Consider the following 23,974-nt stretch of genomic DNA (forward strand, 5'->3'; position numbering starts at 1 on the left):
CATGGTCTTTCAGAGGGATTGAAAGATGCATTTGCCTTTCATGAGAGGCCTATTTCTTTGGACTCTGCTATGTCTCAGGCCGTTCGTATTGACAGGCGTCTTAGAGAGAGAGGAGAGATCTCTCCTTCCTGTCATACTCAGTCCCAGGACAGTGCAGCGGTCTCGTTCTGTGCACAGGGGTCTCGGTCGCTGTCAGCCCCTTCTGAGCAGGAGCCCATGCAGCTGGGGTTGATTGCTTCTGACAATAGAAGATTCAGCCCGCATGGGAGGGTTTGTTTTTGTTGTGGAGGTATTAATCATTTGGCAAATGTTTGTCCCTCTAGGAGATTCAGGCAGTTCTCTGGGTATAATAAAGAAACAAAGAGGAAAAAATCTTTGAAAAATGTTCCGTCTGTTACTATTGGCAGGATTGAGGCGGAGATTGAAGGTTTTACGTTTGCTTGTAGTTCCCGTTTTGTCCTGCCTGCTAGGGTGGCGCTAGAGAGCAAGAGCATTTTTTGTGAGATTTTTGTGGATAGTGGAGCAGCGGTCAATCTCATTGATAGTCAATTCGCAATAGCTCACGGTTTCCAGGTGTGCACTTTGGGAAAGGATATTCCGTTTTTTGCGATTGATTCCGCTCCACTTTCTCAGAAATCATTAAAGGGCATAGTTCACAATATCCGTTTAATTGTGAGTGATGCTCATGTTGAGGATGTGTCATGTTTCGTCCTTAGCGGTTTGCCTACCCCTCTAGTGTTGGGGCTACCCTGGCTCACTAAACATAACCCCACCATTGATTGGCAAGCGAGGCAAATAAATGGTTGGAGTGACTTTTGCAGAGAGAATTGCCTCACGACATCTGTTTCTGAGGTTTCTACTAAGACTGTACCATCTTTTCTCTCTGAATTTTCGGATGTCTTCTCTGAGAGTGGAGTTCAGGATTTGCCCCCGCACAGGGAGTACGATTGCCCTATTAATCTCATCCCAGACGCCAAGCTGCCTAAATCTCGTTTATACAATCTTTCCCAACCTGAGAGGATCGCTATGCGTGCTTATATCGCTGAGAGTCTGAGAAAAGGACACATACGACCCTCAATTTCAAAACTCATAAGGAACATTTACGTCAGGTCTTGCTCATCCTGCAGGAGAATAAATTATATGCGAAACTGGAAAAATGTGTGTTTGCGGTTCCAGAAATTCAATTTCTGGGGTTTCTTCTCTCCGCTTCTGGTTTTCGCATGGACCCCGAGAAGGTCCGCGCTGTGCTTGAGTGGGAGCTTCCTGAGAATCAGAAGGCGCTGATGCGTTTTTTGGGCTTTGCCAATTATTACAGGAAGTTCATTTTGAATTATTCTTCTATTGTTAAACCACTCACTGATATGACCAGAAAGGGGGTAGATTTTTCTTCTTGGTCAGTAGAGGCGCGTAAGGCTTTTTCTGATATCAAGGAGAGTTTTGCTTCCGCTCCCATCTTGGTGCAACCTGATGTTTCTTTACCCTTCATAGTTGAGGTTGATGCTTCTGAGGTGGGTGTGGGGGCGGTCTTGTCTCAGGGTTCCTCTCCTGCCAATTGGCGACCGTGTGCCTTTTTCTCAAGAAAACTCTCCTCCGCAGAGAGAAATTACGATGTGGGAGATAGGGAATTGTTGGCCATCAAGTTGGCTTTTGAGGAATGGCGCCATTGGCTAGAGGGAGCCAGACACCCTATTACCGTATTTACTGACCATAAAAATCTGGCCTACTTGGAGTCAGCCAAGCGTCTGAACCCGAGACAGGCCAGATGGTCTTTGTTCTTTTCTAGGTTTAATTTTGTTGTCACGTTCCGCCCTGGAGTTAAGAATGTGAAGGCAGATGCCCTGTCACGTTGTTTTCCGGGAGGCGGGAATTTTGAAGACCCGGGTCCCATTTTGGCTGAAGGTGTGGTGGTCTCTGCTCTTTTTCCTGAATTGGAGGCAGAGGTGCAGGCAGCCCAGTCAGAGGCTCCTGATCTTTGTCCTCCTGGGAGGTTGTTTGTGCCTCTCGCTTTAAGACACAAGATTTTTAAAGAACACCACGATACGGTCCTTGCTGGGCACCCGGGGGTAAGAGCCACACTGGATCTCATCGCTCGGAGATTCTGGTGGCCTGCGCTTCGTAAGTCGGTTGAGGGTTTTGTGGCAGCCTGCGAGACTTGCGCTCGTGCCAAAGTCCCTCATTCACGGCCATCAGGTCCTCTCCTTCCCTTACCCATTCCTTCCCGTCCTTGGACACATCTGTCCATGGACTTCATAACGGACCTGCCTCGTTCCTCGGGGAAGACTGTGATTCTGGTGGTGGTGGACCGTTTTAGCAAAATGGTGCATTTCATCCCTTTTCCTGGTTTGCCCAATGCTAAGACGCTGGCGCAGGCATTTATTGATCACATTGTCAAATTGCACGGTATTCCTTCAGACATAGTCTCTGATAGGGGCACGCAGTTTGTTTCCAGATTCTGGAAGGCTTTCTGTTCTCGCTTGGGGGTTCGGTTGTCATTCTCTTCTTCTTTCCACCCGCAGTCGAATGGCCAGACAGAGCGCGTCAATCAGAATCTGGAGACATATCTGCGCTGTTTTGTGGCGGAGAATCAAGAGGATTGGTGTTCTTTTTTGTCCCTTGCTGAGTTTGCTTTAAATAACCGTCGTCAGGAGTCCTCTGATAAGTCACCATTTTTTGGTGCATATGGGTTTCATCCGCAGTTTGGGACTTTCTCGGGAGAGGGGTCTTCTGGTTTACCTGATGAGGACTGATTCTCCTCGTCTTTGTCATCTATTTGGCAAAAGATTCAAGATAATCTAAAGAGCATGAGTGAGAGATATAAGCGTGTGACAGATAAGAGACGTGTGCTTGGTCCGGACCTGAATGTTGGTGATCTGGTGGGGTTGTCTACCAAGAATATCAAATTGAAGGTTCCCTCCTGGAAGTTGGGTCCTAGGTTTATTGGGCCTTACAAAATCCTGTCTGTCATCAATCCTGTTGCATACCGTCTTGATCTTCCTCAGACTTGGAAGATCCATAATGTTTTTCATAAGTCCTTATTGAAACCTTATGTTCAACCCATTGTACCCTCGCCTTTGCCTCCTCCTCCGATTATGGTTGATGGGAATCTTGAATTTCAGGTCTCTAGGATTGTGGATTCTCGTCTTGTCCGCGGTTCTCTTCAGTACCTTGTTCATTGGGAGGGGTATGGTCCTGAGGAGAGGATGTGGGTCCCAGTGACGGACATTAAGGCCTCTCGTCTCATCAGGGCTTTCCATAGGTCCCATCCTGAGAAGGTGGGTTCTGAGTGTCCGGAGTCCACTCGTAGAGGGAGGGGTACTGTCACAACCAGACAGCTGAGAAGCTCTGACAGAGGCCTTTCAGAACCTCCCCCTTGAGTTTCTTTGTTGTGGTATTCAGTTCCTCATCTCGTTAGCCTCTCTCAGCTGTCATGTGTTGGACTAATTGCTTCCCTTTAAATTCCTCCCCAGAATGCTTTTCTGGGCGGCTTATACTTCTTCCTGGAGTGTGTGTGCATGCTGATCTTGTTCTCCTGTCTGCTACCAAGTTAAGGTTTGAACATTTATCTGTTATTTTATGTTTGCTGGATCCCAGGTGACCCTGACTCCCTCCGTATCTTGTGTAGGGAGCCGGTGGTCGTGTCCCCTCACTATTGTAGGGTGCTCAGGGGTTATTTAGTCAAGGTACGTGGATATGCAAACTTCCACCATTCGGATCTTTGCATAGGCTGAGCAGCCAGGGAAAGTGCCAGGTCTTCTGCAGGGGTCTCCCTTTGGTTCCTTAGCTCTTGGATCCAGCGAGTCATTTATGCATGTTGCTTTGCTTTGTTTCCTGTACACCGTCCATGACACAATACTGTCCAAACCCTCATGCTGATGTTAGGGTGGTGCATGTGGTCCGCTGCCGACATCCTCCATTGTATGCATTTTTGCTGGGGATTGCCGTTAGCAGCGGATCACATGCCGATCGATTGCTCCCCCGGGTATAAACACACTACAGTTTTTGCGGTTTTGAGCACTTCCTCCCATTTCCCATCCATACCACTTCATTCTGTGATTTTTTTTACTTAATGCCAAATCTTTATCTAATCCTCTCTGGAGAAATTCTAAAATCTATCAATACTGAGCTGACAGAAAGGGGAAGGAGGTATCACTAAAAACTTAAAGAAACTTACCAAACTCTAGCATATTTGCCTGTAGTCACTTCTTTCCTACTCTTTAACCCCTTCCCGACCAGTCCCGTAATAGTACAGCGCAGCGGGACGTGACTTGCCTCCCAGCGCAGTACTATTACGGCGCGCTGATTGGGCGTGTGCAAGAGCTGCGCCCGTCCGATCAGCTGCAGGGGACCGGCTGTTCCCGTTAGCCGTATCCTTGCTGTATGCGCCGGCAACTGTTAAAACACTGATGCCGGCGCATTAACCCCTTCTATGCCGCTGGGGCCTAAAGGGTTAACAAAGTTTGTAAAATCAGTTTTGAGTAGCTTGAGGGGTGTAGTTTTTACAATAGGGTCATTTATGGGTGGTCTCCACTATGTAAGCCCCACAAAGTGACTTCAGACCTGAACTGGTCCTTAAAAAGTGGGTTTTGGAAATGTTCTTAAAAATTTTAAGAATTGGTTCTAAACTTCTAAGCCTTCTAACGTCCTAAAACAATAAAATGACATTTACAAAATGATGGAAACATAAAGGAGACATATGGGGAAAGTTAAGTAATAAATATTTTATGAGGTATCACTTTCTGTTTTAAAAGCAGAGAAATAAAAATTTTGAAAATTGCAAATTTTTCATAATTTTGGGTAAATTTTTCATATTTTCATAAATAAAAGATGAACTATATTGACTCAAATTTATGACTTTAATGAAGTACAATGTGTCATGAGAAAACAATCTCTGAATGACTTGGATAAGTAAAAGCGTTCCAAAGTTATTGCCACATATAGTAACAAGACAGATTTGCAAAAAATGGCCTGGGCAGGAAGGTGAAAACTGGCCTGGGGTAGAAACGGTTAATAAGGTAGAGAACACCGACTCTGATAGCCCCTTCTGGATCAAAAGAGACCTTTCAAAAACCATGCCGTCAAGTGAAGTCCTGGGGATGAATTACTGGGCCTTCAGACAAGATCCATAATCTCTGGAAGGACCCATGGCTCCCTGACCGACAGCAGTCTCAACCAGGTGAACCATGCCTGACGGGGCCAAAAGGGGGCTATAAAAATCACAGAAGCTCTGTCCTCCCTTATTTTGTTCAATACCTTGGGAATTAAATGTAACGGAGTGAAAGCATACAGAAGACCCCTGTCCCAAGGTTGGAGGAATGCATCTACTGCTGTGGGAGAATCACCTGGAGAAAGGGAGAAGAACCTTCTTACCTTCCTGTTCCTTTTTGTAGTGAAGAGGTCTATATCTAGCACCCCCCACAGGCTTACTATTTTGGCAAATACCTCCTGATTTAAGGACCATTCCCTCTGGTCTAGACGGTTTTAAATCGGGAAGTTCACTTTCCAGTTGTCTACACCTCTGATATGTAGGGCTGATAGTGACAACACTTTCCCCTCCAGCAAGGAGAATATCTGACTCGCAAATCCCATCAACTCCTTGGATCGGGTTCCCCCTCAATTTAAATAGGCACCACGGAACCCTTGTCAGACAACACCTTTAAATGTCGGTACTGAAGCCAAGGCAGAATCTCCTGCAAAGTCTTCGGAACCGCTGTCAATTCTTTTGCGTTGGAAGAAATCTCCCAATCTGCACTGCCCCAGGATCCCTGAAAGACTCTGTCCAGAACATGGCTCCCCCACCCAGACAGACTGGCATCTGTAGTGACTACTAAAGGGTTTAACACCTTCCACGGGACCCCCTGATCTAGATTCTCGTGCACCAGCCACCGACGGGTCTTCCTGGAGATGAGAATCTTGTTGTCCAGCTCCTCCAGTCTCCCTGACCAGGACTGAAGAATCTCCCACTGGAGACACCTGGAATGGACATGAGCCAACAGAACTGCCGTAATGCAAGATGGGGTACCAAGGATGGACATAGCTTTTCTGACTGAAACGTAAGGGCATAGAATCAAATTCCGCACCACTGATCTTACTTTGTCCAAGGTCAAAAAGGATCTCTGGGAGGTCGAGTTCAATAATATCCCCAGGAACCTCTGAGACTGTTGGGGGATCATTCTGGATTTCTCCATGTTCACTATCCACCCCAATGATTCCAGGGTCTGAATTACTTGATTTACCTGAGAAAGACAACTCTGCCTGGATGGGGCCACCATAAAAAAATCGTCCAGGTACGGGACCAATAAAATGTCCTTCTCTCTTATGTGAGCCGCCATTTCTGCCACCAGCTTGGTAAATATACGGGGAGCCATGGAAATCCCGAATGGAAGCATCTGGAACCGACAGTGTCTTATTCTCCCCTTCAGATGCAGTGCCGCTCTCAGAAACTTTTGATGACCAGGAATCGGCAGATGGTAATTCGCATCCTTTATATCCAGCACTGCCATAAAGCAATCCTTGTAAGGGCTCCTGCACACGACCATTGTTGTTTTGCAGTCTGTTTTTCACTGATCCGTTGTTCCGTATCTGAGGTTTTTTTTCTCCGATTTAGGGCTCGTTCACACGACCATGCTGTTTTTTGCGGTACGGAACAGGAGGCCCTATATAGAAATGCCTATTCTTGTCCACAAGACGGACAAGAATAGGACAGGACTCATAATTTTTGTGGGGCCATGCAACGGATGCGGACAGCATCTTTTGAGGACCCATTGAAATGAATGGTTCCGTATACAGACCGTATACGGAACGCAGAAAACGGCTCGTATACGGAACGCAAAATACGTTGGTGTGAACGAGCCCCTAAGTCCTCTTCCGTTCCGTTATTCCACAAAATATATCTGTATGGTTTCGGTATGCGATCCGTTTTTAATCACTAAACACATGAGCAATATGGGCTAGGCATATAATTTCTACAGTATGGATCCGCAAAATACGGATGACATACAGATGTGTTCCGTTTGCGTTCCGTATTTTTTGCGGACCCATTGACTTGAATGGGGTCTCGGACCGTGATTTGCAGACAATAATAGGACATTCACTACTTTTTTGCGGAACGGAAATACGGAAATGGAATGCACACAGAGTACCTTCCGTTGTTTTTGCGGACCCATTGAAGTTAATGGTTCCGCAATACAGTTCGCAAAAAAAAAAAACGGAAAGGAAGCGGATAGAAAATACGTTCGTGTACATGAGCCTTAAAGGAGATCTATTACAGATTTCTGGATTCGGGCAGAACGTCGTGCGGCTCCATAGAAATAAATGGGTCCGCGATTCCATTCCGCAAAATGCGGAATAAAATTGCGGACGTGTTAATGGACCCTAAGAGACTGTTTTCATTGTACACATTCATGGTTTCTCCAAGAAAAAGTATGTGAACCCTCTGGAATGATATGGATTTTTGCACAAATTGGTCATAAAATGTGATCTGATCTTCATCTAAGTCACAACAATAGACAATCACAGTCTGCTTAATCTAATAACACACAAAGAGTTAAATGTCACCATGTTTTATTGAACACACCATGTAAACATTTACAGTGCAGGTGGAAAAAGTATGTGAACCCTTGGATTTAATAACTGGTTGAACCTCCTTTGGCAGCAATAACTTCCACCAAACGTTCCCTGTAGTTGCAGATCAGACGCGCACCTCGGTCAGGAGTAATTCTTGACCCTTCCTCTTTACAGAACTGTTTCAGTTCAGCAATATTCTTGGGATGTCTGGTGTGAATCGCTTTCTTGAGGTCATGCCACAGCATCTCAATCGGGTTGAGGTCAGGACTCTGACCGGGCCACTCCAGAAGGTGTATTTTCTTCTGTTTAAGCCATTCTGTTGTTAATTTACTTCTATGCTTTGGGTCGTTGTCCTGTTGCAATACCCATCTTCTGTTGAGCTTCAGCTGGTGGACAGATGGCCTTAAGTTCTCCTGCAAAATGTCTTCATAAACTTGGGAATTAATTTTTCCTTCGATGATAGCAATCTGTCCAGGCCCTGAAGCAGCAAAGCAGCCCCAAACCATGATGCCCCCACCACCATACTTCACAGTTGGGATGAGGTTTTGATGTTGGTGTGTTGTGCCTCTTTTTCTCCACACATAGTGTTGTGTGTTTCTTCCAAACAACTCAACTTTGTTTTCATCCGTCCACAGAATATTTTGCCAGTACTGCTGTGGAACATCCAGGTGCTCTTGTGCAAACTGTAAACGTGCAGCAATGTTTTTTTTGGACAGCAGTGGCTTCCTCTGTGGTATCCTTCCATGAAATCCATTCTTGTTTAGTGTTTTCCGTATCGTAGATTCGCTAACAGGGATGTTAGCATATGCCAGAAACTTTTGTAAGTCTTTAGCTGACACTCTAGGATTCTTCACCTCATTGAGCAGTCTGCGCTGTGCTCTTGCAGTCATCTTTACAGGATGGCCTCTCCTAGGGAGAGTAGCAGCAGTGCTGAACTTTCTCCATTTATAGACAATTTGTCTTACCGTGGACTGATGAACAGCAAGGGTTTTGGAGATACTTTTATAACCCTTTCCAGCTTTATGCAAGTCAACAATTCTTAATCGTAGATCTTCTGAGAGCTCTTTTGTGCGAGGCATCATTCACATCAGGCGATGCTTCTTGTGAAAAGCAAACCCAGAACTGGTGTGTGTTTTTTATAGGTGAAAGGCAGCTGTAACCAACACCTCCAATCTCATCTCATTGATTGGACTCCAGTTGGCTGACACCTCACTCCAATTAGCTCTTGGAGATGTCATTAGTCTAGGGGTTCACATACTTTTTCCACCTGCACTGTGAATGTTTACATGATGTGTTCAATAAAAACATGGTAACATTAAATTCTTTGTATGTTATTAGGTTAAGCAGACTGTGATTGTCTATTGTTGTGACTTAGATGAAGATCAGATCACATTTTATGACTAATTTGTGCAGAAATCCATATCATTCCAAAGGGTTCACATACTTTTTCTTGCAACTGTATATAACGGGCAAGTCACCCGTTCGGCTCTTTCTGTAACTCCCATAGACTGCAGTGGAGAAGGCAGCGGCCTGGACCGGGGGTTAGAGGATCGGTAACGCCCCCAGAGGCGGACCTGTGGATGAGCCAATGAGGAAGTGACTGACAGAACGCTCCGGCTCACTGTACAGAAGGAGGTTCTGCAGCAGCTGGGGCATGTATTATATGGAGCAATGTATTATATAGAACAGGGGTACTCAAGTACTTTTTTTTTTAACGGTCAACATACCTGAGTCTGCTGTAGGATGAAGGTCCGAACTGTAAAACAAAAAAAGATATAATGAGGGATAACACCATTGGCGTGTAGCACTGCATTATTATTATTTTTTTACAATAATCCCCACCTCCAAGCCCATCTAATCTCCTTTCTGCCGACCAAACACTAAGAATGTTCTTTCAGTGCCCCCTTACAATAATGATGCCCCTTTAATGCCCCTCAGACAGTATGATACCCCTAAGTGCACCATCACAGCAGGGTGCCCCTGACACATTGTGATGCATCTTTAGTTCCTCCCTACAGAGTATGAATACCCCAAGTGCCACCTCACAGTAGTAATGCCCTCTGTGCCCCTTCACAGTTGTAATGCCCTCTTTGTGCCCCTTTATAGTAATAATCCCCATTGTGACCCCTTCACAGTAATAATGCCCTCTGTGTCCCCTTCACATTAGCAATGCCCATTGTGCCCCCTCCATGGTTGAAATGCCCATTGTGCCCCCTTCACGCTAGCAATGCCCATTGTGCCCCCTCCAGAGTAGAAATTTCCATTGTGCCCCCTCCAGAGTAGAAATGCCCATTGTGCCTTCTTCACATTAGCAATGCCCATTGTGCCCCATCCAGAGTAGAAATGCCCATTGTGCCCCCCCTCCAGAGTAGAAATGCCCATGGTGCCCCCTCCAGAGTAGAAATGCCCATTGTCCCCCGCTCCAGAGTAGAAATGCCCATTGTGCCCCCCTCCAGAGTAGAAATGCCCATTGTGCCCCCTTCACATTAGCAATGCCCATTGTGACCCCTTCACATTAGCAATGCCCATTGTGCCCCCTACAGAGTAGACCCTGTCACCTACACGCTGTACACACATGACCCTGTCACCTACACGCTGTACACACATGACCCTGTCACCTACACGCTGTACACACATGACCCTGTCACCTACACGCTGTACACACATGACCCTGTCACCTACACGCTGTACATACATGACCCTGTCACCTACACGCTGTACATACATGACCCTGTCACCTACACACTGTACATACATGACCCTGTCACCTACACGCTGTACACACATGACCCTGTCACCTACACGCTGTACACACATGACCCTGTCACCTACACGCTGTACATACATGACCCTGTCACCTACACGCTGCACATACATGACCCTGTCACCTACACGCTGTACATACATGACCCTGTCACCTACACGCTGTACATACATGACCCTGTCACCTACACACTGTACATACATGACCCTGTCACCTACACGCTGCACATACATGACCCTGTCACCTACACGCTGTACACACATGACCCTGTCACCTACACGCTGTACACACATGACCCTGTCACCTACACACTGCACATACATGACCCTGTCACCTACACGCTGCACATACATGACCCTGTCACCTACACGCTGCACACACATGACCCTGTCACCTTCACGCTGTACACACATGACCCTGTCACCTACACGCTGTACACACATGACCCTGTCACCTACACGCTGTACATACATGACCCTGTCACCTACACGCTGTACATACATGACCCTGTCACCTACACGCTGTACATACATGACCCTGTCCCCTACACGCTGTACATACATGACCCTGTCCCCTACACACTGTACATACATGACTTTGTTCCCTACACGCTGTACATACATGACCCTGTCACCTACACACTGTACATACATGACCCTGTCACCTACATGCTGTACACACATGACCCTGTCACCTACACGCTGCACATACATGACCCTGTCACCTACACGCTGTACATACATGACCCTGTCACCTACACGCTGTACATACATGACCCTGTCACCTACACACTGTACATACATGACCCTGTCACCTACACGCTGCACATACATGACCCTGTCACCTACACGCTGTACACACATGACCCTGTCACCTACACGCTGTACACACATGACCCTGTCACCTACACGCTGCACATACATGACCCTGTCACCTACACACTGCACATACATGACCCTGTCACCTACACGCTGCACATACATGACCCTGTCACCTACACGCTGCACACACATGACCCTGTCACCTTCACGCTGTACACACATGACCCTGTCACCTACACGCTGTACACACATGACCCTGTCACCAACAGGCTGTACACACATGACCCTGTCACCTACACGCTGTACATACATGACCCTGTCACCTACACGCTGTACACACATGACCCTGTCACCTACACGCTGTACACACATGACCCTGTCACCTACACGCTGTACACACATGACCCTGTCACCTACACGCTGTACACACATGACCCTGTCACCTACACGCTGTACACACATGACCCTGTCACCTACACGCTGTACATACATGACCCTGTCACCTACACGCTGTACATACATGACCCTGTCACCTACACGCTGTACATACATGACCCTGTCACCTACACGCTGCACATACATGACCCTGTCACCTACACGCTGTACATACATGACCCTGTCACCTACACGCTGTACATACATGACCCTGTCACCTACACACTGCACATACATGACCCTGTCACCTACACACTGTACATACATGACCCCGTCACCTACACGCTGTACATACATGACCCTGTCACCTACACGCTGTACATACATGACCCTGTCACCTACACGCTGTACACACATGACCCTGTCACCTACACGCTGTACACACATGACCATGTCACCTACACGCTGTACACACATGACCCTGTCACCTACACGCTGTACACACATGACCCTGTCACCTACACGCTGTACATACATGACCCTGTCACCTACACGCTGTACATACATGACCCTGTCATCTACACACTGTCCATACATGACCCTGTCCCCTACACGCTGTACATACATGACCCTGTCCCCTACACGCTGTACATACATGACTTTGTTCCCTACACGCTGTACATACATGACCCTGTCACCTACACACTGTACATACATGACCCTGTCACCTATACGCTGTACACACATGACCCTGTCACCTACACGCTGTACATACATAACCCTGTCACCTACACGCTGTACACACATGACCCTGTCACCTACACACTGTACATACATGACCCTGTCACCTACACGCTGTACATACATGACCCTGTCACCTACACGCTGTACATACATGACCCTGTCCCCTACACGCTGTACATACATGACCCTGTCCCCTACACACTGTACATACATGACTTTGTTCCCTACACGCTGTACATACATGACCCTGTCACCTACACACTGTACATACATGACCCTGTCACCTACACGCTGTACATACATGACCCTGTCACCTACACGCTGTACACACATGGTGCCCTCCTCCTGTAGTGTATGTGTGATATGTAACACTCTGTATCTCTCTCAGACAGTCACTCTCTGCGCTATTATATGACGGGGGTCTCAGCTCCGGGGTCCGGGCTGCCGGAATATTCTGAAGTCGGATACGTGGATGATCGGGAGATTGTGAATTATAACTCAGAGAGCGGAAGAATGAAACCGAAGGTGAAGTGGATGGAAAAAGTGGATCCAGGATACTGGGAGGGACAGACACAGAACGCTAAAGGAGCTGAGGCTTCATTCAGATATAATGTGAGGACAGCGATGAGCCGCTTCAACCAGACCGGAGGTGAGAGACAATATACTGTATACACCGATATACACACTACACCGTATACACCGATATACACACTACACCGTATACACCGATATACACACTGCACCGTATACACCGATATGCACACTACACCGTATACACCGATATACACACTACACCGTATACACCGATATACACACTACACCGTATACACCGATATACACACTACACTGTATACACCGATATACACACTACACCGTATACACCGATATACACACTACACCGTATACACCGATATACACACTACACCGTATACACCGATATACACACTACACTGTATACACCAATATACACACTACACCGTATACACTGATATACACACTACACCGTATACACCGATATACACACTACACTGTATACACCGATATACACACTACACCGTATACACCGATATACACACTACACTGTATACACCGATATACACACTACACCGTATACACCGATATACACACTACACCGTATACACCGATATACACACTACACCGTATACACCGATATACACACTGCACTGTATACACCGATATACACACTACACCGTATACACTGATATACACACTACACCGTATACACACTACACCACATATACCGATATACACACTACACCGTATACACTGATATACACACTACACAGTATACACTGAAATACACACTACACTGTATACACCAATATACACACTACACCGTATACACTGATATACACACTACACCGTATACACTGATATACACACTACACAGTATACACTGATATACACACTACACAGTATACACTGATATACACACTACACAGTATACACTGATATACACACTACACAGTATACACTGATATACACACTACACTGTATACACTGATATACACACTACACCGTATACACTGATATACACACTACACTGTATACACCGATATACACACTACACCGTATACACTGATATACACACTACACCGTATACACCGATCTACACACTACACTGTATACACCGATATACACACTACACCGCATACACTGATATACACACTACACAGTATACACTGATATACACACTACACAGTATACACTGATATACACACTACACTGTATACACTGATATACACACTACACAGTATACACCGATATACACACTACACTGTATACACCAATATACACACTACACCGTATACACTGATATACACACTACACCGTATACACCGATATACACACTACACCGTATACACCGATATACACACTACACTGTATACACCGATATACACACTACACTGTATACACCAATATACACACTACACCGTATACACTGATATACACACTACACAGTATACACTGAAATACACACTACACCGTATACACTGATATACACACTACACAGTATACACTGATATACACACTACACCGTATACACTGATATACACACTACACCGTATAGACTGATATACACACTACACTGTATACACTGATATACACATTACACCGATATACGTATACACCGATATACACACTACACTGTATACACCGATATACACACTACACTGTATACACCGATATACACACTACACCGTATACACCGATATACACACTACACCGTATACACTGATATACACACTACACAGTATACACTGATATACACACTACACAGTATACACTGATATACACACTACACAGTATACACTGATATACACACTACACCGTATACACCGATATACACACTACACCGTATACACTGATATACACACTACACAGTATACACTGATATACACACTACACAGTATACACCGATATACACACTACACTGTATACACCGATATACACACTACACTGTATACACTGATATACACACTACACTGTATACACCGATATACACCCTACACTGTATACACTGATATACACACTACACTGTATACACTAATATACACATTACACCGATATACACACTACACCGTATACACTGATATACACACTACTCCATATACACTGATATACACACTACACCGTATACACCGATATACACACTACACCGTATACACCGATATACACACTACACCGTATACACCGATATACACACTACACCGTATACACCGATATACACACTACACCGTATACACCGATATACACACTACACCGTATACACCAATATACACACTACACCGATATACACACTACAGCGTATACACCGATATACACACTACACCGTATACACCGATATACACACTACACCGTATACACCGATATACACACTACACCGTATACACTGATATACACACTACACTGTATACACCGATATACACACTACACTGTATACACCGATATACACACTACACCGTATACACTGATATACACACTACACCGTATACACCGATATACACACTACACCGTATACACTGATATACACACTACACCGTATACACCGATATACACACTACACTGTATACACCGATATACACACTACACCGTATACACTGATATACACACTACACCGTATACACTGATATACACACTACACCTTATACACACTACACCGCATATACTGATATACACACTACTCCGTATACACAGATATACACACTACACCGTATACACTGATATACACACTACACCGCATATACTGATATACACACTACACCGTATACACACTACTCCGTATACAAGATACTCCATTTATATACACTAATATACACACTACACTGTATACACACTACACCGCATATACTGATATACACACTACTCCGTATACACCGATATAGACGATACACCGTATGTATGCACTAATTTACACACTACACCGTATACACTAATATACACACAGTACACCGTATACACACTACAGCGTATACACACGGTACTCCGTATACACTAATATACACACTACACCGTATACACCGATATACACAGTACACCGTATACACTAATATACACATACTACACCATATACACTGATATCCACACTACACCGTATACACTAATATAACACACTACACCGTATACACCGATATACACACTACACCGTATACACCGATATACACACTACACCGTATACACTAATATACACACTACACCATATACACTGATATACACACTACACCGTATACACTGATATACACACTACACCGTATACACCGATATACACACTACACCGTATACACTGATATACACACTACACCGTATACACACTACACCGTATACACTGATATACACACTACACCGTATACACTAATATAACACACTACACTGATATCCACACTACACTGTATTCTCTAATATAACACACTACACCGTATACACTGATATACACTACACCGTATACACTGATATACACACTACACCGTATACACCGATATACACACTACACTGTATACACTAATATACACACTACACCGTATACACTAATATACACACTACACCGTATACACCGATATACACACTACACCGTATACACTGATATACACACTACACCGTATACACTGATATACACACTACACCGTATACACCGATATACACACTACACTGTATATACTAATATACACACTACACCGTATACACTAATATACACACTACACCGTATACACTAATATACACACTACACCGTATACACTGATATACACACTGCACTGTATACACTGATATACACACTACACCTTATACACTGATATACACACTACACCGTATACACTGATATACACACTACACCGTATACACACTACACCGTATACACTGATATACACACTACACCGTATACACTAATATACACACTACACCGTATACACACTACACCGCATATACTGATATACACACTACTCCGTATACACAGATATACACACTACACCGTATACAGTGATATACACACTACACCGCATATACTGATATACACACTACACCGTATACACACTACTCCGTATACAAGATACTCCGTTTATATACACTAATATACACACTACACTGTATACACACTACACCGCATATACTGATATACACACTACTCCGTATACACCGATATAGACGATACACCGTATATATGCACTAATATACACACTACACCGTATACACTAATATATACACAGTACACCGTATACACACTACAGCGTATACACACGGTACTCCGTATACACTAATATACACACTACACCGTATACACCGATATACACAGTACACCGTATACACTAATATACACACACTACACCATATACACTGATATCCACACTACACCGTATACACTAATATAACACACTACACCGTATACACCGATATACACACTACACCGTATACACTAATATACACACTACACCATATACACTGATATACACACTACACCGTATACACCGATATACACACTACACCGTATACACACTGTTGTGCTGTAAACTTTGTGAATCTTGTGTTTGATTTGGTTTTTTATCTATTTTGAGCAGTTGTGTGTCTGTAGTTTTTGGTCAAATTTAAGCAGAAATATAGAAAACCCTGAAGGGTTCATAAATGTTTTAGCACTGCTGTAGCTTAAAGGGGGTCGTCTTAGTAAATGGCCTTTATCATGTAGAGAAAGTTAATACAGGGCACTTACTAATGTATTGGTATTCTCCATATTGCTTCCTTTGCTGGCTGGATTCATTTTTCCGTTGCATTATACACTGCTCGTTTCCATGGTTACAACCACCCTGCAATCCACTAGTGGCGGTCGTGCTTGCACGTGCAGGCCTCTCTGGTGGCCAGGACCGTTGAACCGCACATAGACTGGTGCTTTTTCCTATAGTAGGCGGTCTCGACCACCGCTGATTACAGGATAGTTGTAACCATGGAAACGAGCAGTGTACATTTTGATGGAAAAATGAATCCAGCCAGCAAAAGAAGTAATATGGATAATAACAATACATTAGTAAGTGCCTTGTATTAACTTTTTCTACATGATAAATGACACTTGGTGAAGTGAATCAGCCTTTTTAAGTAGAAAAGTCTCCTGGTGAGACAAGTAGTCACCGTACAGACGCGCCTGTGAGTTAAAGGGGTATTCCCATATTATATGGCTGGGATGTGCTATCAATCTATGATTAGTGGGGGTCTGATCTCTATGTCTATACCTATAATGTTTACGGACATGTCCCTGTACTAATACAGTCCTCACAGCCGCCTAGAATACCAGCCTCGCATAACCCCTTCCTTCCTAGTCACCTGTCAGTCACAGCGCCCCCTGTGGTGGTAGAAGCAGAGGTCTCACCCTCGTGAGCGGGGCCACTGACTGTCAGAATTGGCCACGATTATCATGTGACTGTGATGTCATTAAGGTCCTGCTAGAGAATAGTCAGCACAGGGCAGATTATAATGAGGTAATGAATCCCTCGCGCTGTAAGGACCTTCTGACGTCACAGGGTCAGGTGACATTCGAAGCCCGAGCCTCCCCCGGCTCCTCCCCGATCCCATCATTAGGATGAGATGACTGATCATTACCTGCTCCACACCACGTGACCCTGTGACGTCAGGAGACATGAGGGGGGATTCATGGGCCCCTGGAGGATCGGGCCCCGGCAGTAGCCTGGATTTCCCACCTATATTACACACGTCACACACATACACTGCACATACATGGTACATACATGTGCTCTGTGTGACATGTTCCTCTGCTGTCTGCAGGTTTCCATATTGTCCAGGTGATGCAGGGCTGTGAGCGGAGAGATGACGGCAGCGTCACAGGATACAATCAGCACGGATATGATGGAGGAGAGTTCATGTCCCTGGACACACAGACGTGGACATATATCCCCACCATGGCCCAGGCTCAGGTCTCCGCACAGAGATGGAACAGTCGGGAGGTACAAGAGGGGGAGAGACGGAAGAATTATCTGGAGACTGAATGTATAGACTGGCTGCAGAAACATGTGGAGAACGGGAGAGAAGATCTGGAGAGGAGAGGTAAGTGCTCATCACCACCTGTCACATGTCCTGTGTGTGTGTGACGTGTGTGCGGAGCTGTGACATCACACACGTCTACACTGCGGACACCAGAGCCTGCACACTGCGGACACCGGCGCCTGCCCACGGCGGACACCGGCGCCTGCCCACTGCGGATACCGGCGCCTGCACACAACGGACACCAGAGCCTGCACACGGCGGACACCGGCGCCTGCACACTGCGGACACCGGCGCCTGCACACTGCGGACACCGGCGCCTGCACACTGCGGACACCGGCGCCTGCACACTGCGGACACCGGCGCCTGCACACTGCGGACACCGGCGCCTGCACACGGCGGACACCGGCGCCTGCACACGGCGGACACCGGCGCCTGCACACGGCGGACACCGGCGCCTGCACACGGCGGACACCGGCGCCTGCACTCGGCGGACACCGGCGCCTGCACTCGGCGGACACCGGCGCCTGCACTCGGCGGACACCGGCGCCTGCACTCAGCGGACACCGGCGCCTGCACTCAGCGGACACCGGCGCCTGCACACAGCGGACACCGGCGCCTGCACACAGCGGACACCGGCGCCTGCACACAGTGGACACCGGCGCCTGCACAGAAACAGACAGGACTTTCATATCTCCACACTAAGAGGGTCGTTTATTATGGGAAGTATGACACTTTCTGCTGTACTTTTCTCACAGACTCGGTCGCAAAGAGGATTTGCGGACGAATCTGTGACTTTTCCCCGCTCACTTCACCAAGGTGGTTAAACAGGGCGTGCCGGGGAGGGGGCGTGCCAACAGGACCATATGATTCATCATTTCCTACACCTGTTTTTGGCGTAAAAAATGACTTAAATCTATAGCAGCAAAGGAGCTGGCGTAGATTTCAGCAGGTCGCACGGCCGCCGGTTAAGCGTCTTAAGGTATGTAGAGGCGGGTGACTCCATAACTTAGGCACATCCAGCGAACATGATCTAGGACCGGCGTCTAAATCAGCGGTTTTAGTAAATGTCCCCCTAAGTTTTTGGGCTAAAATTTTTACTCAGATTTCACACCAACCAGTCGCCAACACTTCCAATTCATCTCCATTGATTTCAATGTGAAAATCGCTTGTTAATTTATACTGTAGTTTTTTTCTGTTTGTTGTTTTAAAAACTGCGCTGCAGGAAGAAGTGACGTCTTCAGTCTTGACGCTGATTCCGCGCAGTATCCACGTCCAGAGTTCCCATTGAAGTCAGTCTGAGGTCTAAGGCTAAGTTCACACACAGTTTTTTTCGGCTCATTCAGCTTCAGGATACCACAGGGTATTTTAGCAGCAGCCGTTATTCCTCCAGGTCAGTGTGACCTCTGGCCGTGGCCTCCACATCAGGAATAAACCTGTCACTTCTCTTTTCCACACTATGGTTTTTACATTGTAATGCCCCGGAGTGCCATTAACACTCCGTACCCCTCTACTGTCTTCTATGGGCTAACACAGTGTCCTCTTATGCATTTATTTCCGCCCACTACAATGTGCATTGCTATTTCTATGCAACTGTTATTGTGATGTACCTGGTTCACCAGAAGGTGGCAGTAAGCATGGCAGAATTACATTTGCAGAGGTTGGAACCTTCTTTCCATCCTAATTCTCTTCCTTCAAGGAGAAGTTTAGTTAGAGGTCAGTGGAGAGTACTCCCTGCTTGGGGAAGGAAGCAGGTCAACGTCCCTGCTGGACGCGTCCTGCCTAAGCCAGCTAGAGCACCTTCAGCTCTGCTGGACACAGAGGCCAAAGCCTGAAGCCTCTGAAGCCATAAGGTATAGATTCCCTGGTATTAATCTAGAGACCGACTACAGAGAGAAGTTGCAGCATAAAGAAAAAAGCAAAGTTATACAGTAAGCTTGTCAGCACAGCAGAGCCAGAGAGCAACAGATTTAGCAAAGTTGCGTTTCCTGCTTGGAACCAAGACAAAGCCTGAAACTGTTGGAGAAACGTTTATTCAAGTAAAGCTGTTAATGAACTTCATCACAAGGTCTGGATTCAATTTATTTCTTCAAATCCCTTGATTATTCCCACTATTTTTGATCTGCTTCGGATGACAACGCCTAGATTCCAGTGTATCCAGGTAGGAGCACCGTGACACGTGCACCAACATTAAGGGAATTTAGGCCACCCTATACCACTCTGGCATTCCTACACCTGTGTACTATCTACTACATCATTAAAAGGGGCCCTGTGCCCTTGTCGCTTCATTGCAATTGGCGTCACGAAAAACATTTGCTTTTAGGGACCCATGTCAAGAAGACAACGCGCTCTGTAAATTATCAAGCTGTGTCAGCCCTAAAATGAATGGAGATGATCTGCAAAGAAATCCTCCCCAAAATCTGCTCAGTAAAACCTCAGTGTGAACATACCTCAACCCTGCGTCACAAACCACATGTGCGGCCATACAAACTGCAATCAGGGCATCATTGTAAGTGAATGGAGCAGTGCGTTAACATGGCGCCATCTGGTGGCAGAGAAAAGGAACCCATTACAATTGAATCTGAACTACAGTATATGTAAGACAGCCGCTGAACAGCTAAGGGCGCGTTCACATCATTGCTGTTTATTTCCATTATGGGAGCAGAAGCACAAAAATAATGGAAGTGATGGATTTGGCACATAACTGACAGGAGCAGAGCCTAACAGATACCATCGACTATAATGGGATCTGTTCGGTTTCCTTTTGGGAGAACATTTATTTAATTTCTTTAGCAGAGAAGAGAATCCTGCCTGCAAGGCTATTCTCTCTACTACTTTCACAAACTCTGACGGACGCCCCGAACAGAACATGTCCCTAGTAATGGACATTTGTTACTCATTGATCCCTTCACTGATGTAGACATAAGACTGGGGCAGATTCTGGCTTCTCTTCTGCCCCATTAACTTCACTATTTTCTAGTGAGATCCTGGGGCTGAGCCCTTAAAATAATTATTTCAATTTTAACGTAATTTCTACATAAATCCATAGAAAAGATACTGTTGCACTGGTACTACTGCCCAGTGCTTATCCATCGTATGTACCCGTCAGTGCTGGAGACATGTTGGCGGTGCGGATCAGGTCGCGGCACTGTGTTACATATTTGGTGGGCCTGTCCTAATGTTAGAAGGTTCTGGGGTCGCATTCTACAGTTTTATGGCCAGTTCTCAGGGAAGCCTCTCTCTAATACCCACAATGTTCACCTTAATCCTTAGCACAAGTTAAGAAGAACATCTGATGCCTCTTCCTCACAGCAGCTAAGATGGTGATTCCCAGGCACTGAAGATCGATTGCCCTCCCTCCGTAAATGGTCTGAGGAGGTCTCCTAGGATAGAAGCGGACAATAATAGGACATGTTCTCTCTTTGAACTGAAACGGAAGACATACGGAGTACCTTCCGTTTTTTTGAAGATCCATTGAAATGAATGGTTCCGTATACGGAACGCAAAAAACGGAACGCAAACGAAAAAAAAAATGTGTGCAAGAGGCTTTAGTAGCAGCAGCTCATGATTGCACCTCAACATCTTTAGCCCTCTGGAGCCTATGGCTGACCTATATGGCCACCGCACAGTATGGATCTTCCATCTCTGACCTCCTGAGAAGTTTGATAGGCTCCATTACGTAGATGTTTTTCCCTCTCTGCCCCTTCTTTCGCCTCATTCTCATGGTCCAGCATTAACATCCCCCCCTTTACGGAGGAGGGTCTGAGAGATGGGACCCTTACTGCTACCTGTGGATCCTCATGTTCATTTATGTGAATTTACCTCAGTATATTTTCATCTTGATCCTGACAGTTATTCCGTGTTCTGCTCTCGTTGCCAAAAATGTTTTGATAAAACTTAATAAAAAACGATTCCACAGAAGACGCTGATAAATAGTAAGGCTGTTAACAGCCTGCGTTTGTGGGAGGGGCGTCTGGTACTTAAACCCCTACCAGCCGCTCAACCCAGCGCCCGAGCCTCACGCATTACTTGCGATTCGAGCTCCCTCCTCTTCCGGCCGATACGCACTTCCGGGTTCGCGCTCACGTGCCGCCGGCGTCCTTCGCAACGCACAGGTAATGGAGGCGCAGCTGGCTCCGTCCTAGCTGCGTCTCTCTCCCGACCGGTCTCTCGCCCCGGTGGTGCTGTCTTGGTTGCCGCTCTCCCCCAGCGTGATGCGCTCGCACGGGTGCGGGCGTCAGGGCTGGGGGAGCGGCATCCCGGTTTAGTAAACTGCCGGTTACATTCCGGCTCTGCATGAGTGTCCAGCGCACAGGTGGCATTTCAGCGCCAGGATTCTCAGGTCAAACTGTATATGGGGGACAGGACAATCAGCTGCAGCTGATCACCATGACATCACAATATAATACACTGTATACAAGTGTCAGGACAATCCGCTGCAGTTGGTCACCATGTCTCCCTATATGATACACTACATACATGGGACAGCAATCTGCTGCCGCTGGTCATTATGACATCCGCTTTTGGGGGTCATCTGTGGGGAAGGCTATTTCAAGGGCCTTGAGGTATAGTTGGGTTCTGGTTTGGGGATGCAGGCAGCCCTCCCCACTTTTTCAGGAGGGGGCGTAGTTTTCTTTATTTTATCTGCCTTGCATCGTCAAATTAGAATCTGCGGTCTACACCTTACTGTTTCAGGAAGCAGGGGTCTTGTGTCCTAGTTCAGTCCTGCTCCTGTCTCCGGGTTTTGTATGGCCAGGGTCCCCTGGCCCTCCCGGGGGCTCAGGGCCCCCGGGTCACCCAGGTTGCCAGTGTTCCTGGTTCGCCCAGGTTGTCAATGTTCCTGGATCGCCCAGGTTGTCAATGTTCCTGGATCGCCCAGGTTGTCAGTGTTCCTGGATCGCCCAGGTTGTCAGTGTTCCTGGATCGCCCAGGTTGTCAGTGTTCCTGGATCGCCCAGGTTGTCAGTGTTCCTGGATCGCCCAGGTTGTCAGTGTTCCTGGATCGCCCAGGTTGTCAGTGTTCCTGGATCGCCCAGGTTGTCAGTGTTCCTGGATCGCCCAGGTTGTCAATGTTCCTGGATCGCCCAGGTTGTCAATGTTCCTGGATCGCCCAGGTTGTCAGTGTTCCTGGATCGCCCAGGTTGTCAGTGTTCCTGGATCGCCCAGGTTGTCAGTGTTCCTGGATCGCCCAGGTTGTCAGTGTTCTTGGA

General features: G+C 46.3%; 1 protein-coding gene across 1 annotated transcript in view; it reads left to right on the top strand.

The window, feature by feature from the left end:
* The window catches only part of LOC122946541 (class I histocompatibility antigen, F10 alpha chain-like), a 55,627-nt gene that overhangs the window by 3,419 nt on the left and 28,234 nt on the right, over positions 1-23,974 (top strand). Inside the window, exons 2-3 of the mRNA XM_044306248.1 lie at positions 12,656-12,916; positions 18,550-18,828. Coding sequence (XP_044162183.1) covers positions 12,656-12,916; positions 18,550-18,828 — 540 coding nt within the window. The remainder of the gene's footprint in view (positions 1-12,655; positions 12,917-18,549; positions 18,829-23,974) is intronic.

This window comes from Bufo gargarizans, chromosome 9 (genome assembly GCF_014858855.1).
Source record: "Bufo gargarizans isolate SCDJY-AF-19 chromosome 9, ASM1485885v1, whole genome shotgun sequence".
NCBI lineage: Eukaryota > Metazoa > Chordata > Amphibia > Anura > Bufonidae > Bufo > Bufo gargarizans.